The following is a 2,888-nucleotide window of genomic DNA, read 5'->3' on the forward strand; positions in this document are numbered from 1 at the left end:
CTTTTCTGCAGTTCCTTCAACCCACTCTCAAATAGAATCAGCACCAGTCTCCTCACCATGCTTGTCGGCCTCCTCCAGCTCCTTTCCTATTTTTCAGTGTCCTTCATCTCTCTTCGCACAGTCATGCAACATTAGACCCAGTCCCAAATGAAATCCCTGCCTGTGTATCTCCCTACAAAGACCATTTCTGATACATTCTTTTCCTCTTGCAACTATAGTTAGATTGCATTGCACTTGTCTTCTTGTCCACTCTTGCTCCTGATGAGGTCAAACTAAGCATACGTATCTCTCTCTACAAAGAAATTGGTCAGAGGTGATAATGTATTTTGTTTTTCCCACCACATCTCAATCTGTCTTTAATTTTTTCCCTCCTTTTTAACCTCACAGGTTTAAAGCTAATGGACCACATGATTTTGAGTAATGTAAGCACAATGGAGTCCTGGAATAGATACTAATTTCAATACTTCAATTCAAAATCTATCCTCTTCATAGGAATGTGGTTTTGTGTGTGTGTGTGTGTGTGTGTGTGTGTGTGTGCACGCGCGTGCGTGCGTGTGTGAGAGAGAGAGGGAGAGAGAGAGGGGTGGGGGAGAGGGAGAGAAAGAGAGAGGAAAAGAGAGAGAAAGGGAAAGAGTGAGAAAGAATCTTTAGAATTATTCTTTTAAAAATAATTACAATTTGTAAAAGTCAGTATTGATAGCATCCTGTTCATATTTAGCTGAAAATTTCTTGTAATATTTATGGTAGTATTTATTCAATACTGTTTCTCTCTCTCTCTGTCTCTATCTCTTTGTGTCTGTCAGTCTCTCTGTCTCTCTCTGTCTGTCTGTCTCCTGTTTTATTAAGTGAGATTTCCTCAGTGTCCTTGTGGCACAGTAGTTGTGATGTTGGGATTTGCTGTCAGGGTAGGGAGTCAAAGAGAGGTAGTTAGGTGGTGCAGCAGATAAGGTTCCAGGCCAGGAGTCAGGAAGACTTAAGTTCAAATCTAGCCTCAGAAACATAGTAGCTCTGTGAACTTCAGCAAGTTATATAATCCTGTTTGCCTCAGTTTCCTCATTTGTCAAATGAGCTGGATAAGGAAGTGGCAAACTGCCCTGTATCTTTGACAGGAGCATGCCAAATGGGGTCATGAAGAGTCAGAAACAACTGAAATTACTGACCAATAAGAAAAACAAAAGGAAGTTGAATATACCCAGGAATCCTTTCCCAGGTCTGTGTTTAAAAGATTATAAATTCATCATTTAATATAGCCAAATTCAAAAACTTTTGCCCCAAGTAGAATATGCTTGTATATGGAGTATATATATCTAAGTAGAAGTATTTCATTTTTCCTTTGGCCCTTTGGTACCTTAAATTTTTCGCAAACTAGACAAACATAAACAATACTTTCATGCATTGGAAGATTTATAGGATCGTAGAGTTGGAGCTGGAAGGGAATTTAGAGGCCATCTGGTCCATATTTCTCATGTTAAAGAGGAGGAAATAAATTTTACTATTTCTTTCAATCAAGAAAAATGAAATATGGTTTCAGATGACTATTACAGCTTTTAAGAGCATATGGGTTCTATTTGCTGAATCCTACTACAAGCTTATAACCTATTCGATCTTTTCTAGGATGGTTTTCCTTTCCCTAGCACTCTCTTCAGGGCATCCTTTACTTCATTGTTCCTCAGACTATAAATAAGGGGGTTTAGCATGGGGTTAAATAGGCTATGGAACAAGAGGAGATATTTCTTCTGCCCCTTGGAGTTCCCATGCTTGGGGCCAATGTACATAATGATGGCAGTGCCATAGAAGAGTCCTACTACACAGAGATGGGAGGAGCAGGTGGAAAAGGCTTTCTGTCTTCCCTCTCTTGACTGGATACGCAGGACTGCCCAGATGATTCGCATATAGGAGATCACAATTGAGGAAAGGGGTCCAACCAACACGGAAGTAGCCCCAACCAAGACCAAGATCTCAAGTACATAGGTGTCAGCACAGGCAAGTTTGACAATAGCTAAGATTTCGCAGAAAAAGTGGTTGATTTTCTGGGGACCACAGAAAGGCAAAGGCAGTAATAAAATTAGATCAGCTGAGGCCAGAAGGAATCCAACTGCCCAGGAGGACATTGATAAAATGATACATACCCTCCAGTTCATGATGACAGAATATCTGAGAGGGTGACAGATTGCCACATAGCGATCATAAGACATCACTACCAAGAGAAGACATTCTGTGAGGGCAAAGGCTAAAAAGAGAAAAGTCTGAGTTATGCACCCTGCATATGAGATAGGCTTGACAGGGTCCATTAGGTTTGCTAGCATCTGGGGCACAGTGTTACAGGCATAGGAAATGTCCACAAGGGCCAAATGTGAGAGGAAGAAGTACATGGGGGTATGGAGTTGGGTCTCCAGACAGATGAGTCTTAAGATTACTCCATTCCCCACTAGAGTGAAGGCATATAGCAGAGAGAAGAGCCCAAGGAGAAACATTCTGATATCAGGGCCAACAGGAAATCCCATCAAAATGAATTCTTTAAGCAGTGTGTGATTGTTCATCATACTTTTGTGACAGAGACAAATAGATCATTCAGTTAAAGGGTTTCACCAATAGTTGTTATTGATTATGCATTAAAATGAATGTATGAGTATGAAACCTTTCCAATTCCCTTACTTTGGTTTTTATGTCATTTTAGTGATCTTATTTTGATTACAATAACACATTATTATTCTCTTAGTTCCTTTTCATACCAATATGGAATTCCCAGTGAGGAATTTCCTCTATCCTTTTCCTTTAATGAAGATTAGTACTTCTCAGCAATTGATAGTGTTTGAGTGTTGCAGGGGGCTGTGGGGGGGCACTGGGATATTAAAGGACTTGCCCATTGTCATGCTACCTTTATATGT

General features: G+C 40.2%; 1 protein-coding gene across 2 annotated transcripts; it reads right to left on the reverse strand.

The window, feature by feature from the left end:
• Nucleotides 1-267: 267 nt before the first annotated feature.
• Nucleotides 268-2,555, reverse strand: LOC118851492 (olfactory receptor 13-like). Of its 2 annotated transcripts, XM_036760956.1 has the most exons (2): nt 1,637-2,555; nt 268-302 (listed from the first exon to the last, which is right to left on the reverse strand). In XM_036760956.1, the coding sequence occupies exons 1-2, from the start codon at nt 2,541-2,543 to the stop codon at nt 268-270; spliced, it is 942 nt and encodes a 313-aa protein (XP_036616851.1). In that variant the 5' UTR covers nt 2,544-2,555. The 2 variants fall into 2 exon arrangements, with proteins under 2 accessions (XP_036616851.1, XP_036616850.1); XM_036760955.1 differs by lacking the exon at nt 268-302 and having other exon boundaries at nt 1,611-2,543.
• Nucleotides 2,556-2,888: the final 333 nt, after the last annotated feature.

The sequence above is a fragment of the Trichosurus vulpecula genome, chromosome 5 (genome assembly GCF_011100635.1).
Source record: "Trichosurus vulpecula isolate mTriVul1 chromosome 5, mTriVul1.pri, whole genome shotgun sequence".
Lineage (NCBI taxonomy): Eukaryota > Metazoa > Chordata > Mammalia > Diprotodontia > Phalangeridae > Trichosurus > Trichosurus vulpecula.

What these genes read in the sequence shown, in the direction of transcription:
- LOC118851492 (XM_036760956.1), bottom strand. Translation starts at nt 2,543, where the DNA reads ATGATGAACAATCACACACTGCTTAAAGAATTCATTTTGATGGGATTT. An exon ending in AAAGGATGCCCTGAAGAGAG is followed by an intron (nt 303 to 1,636) that starts TGCTAGGGAAAG and finishes CCTCTGACCAAT; the next exon opens with TTCTTTGTAGAGAGAGATAC.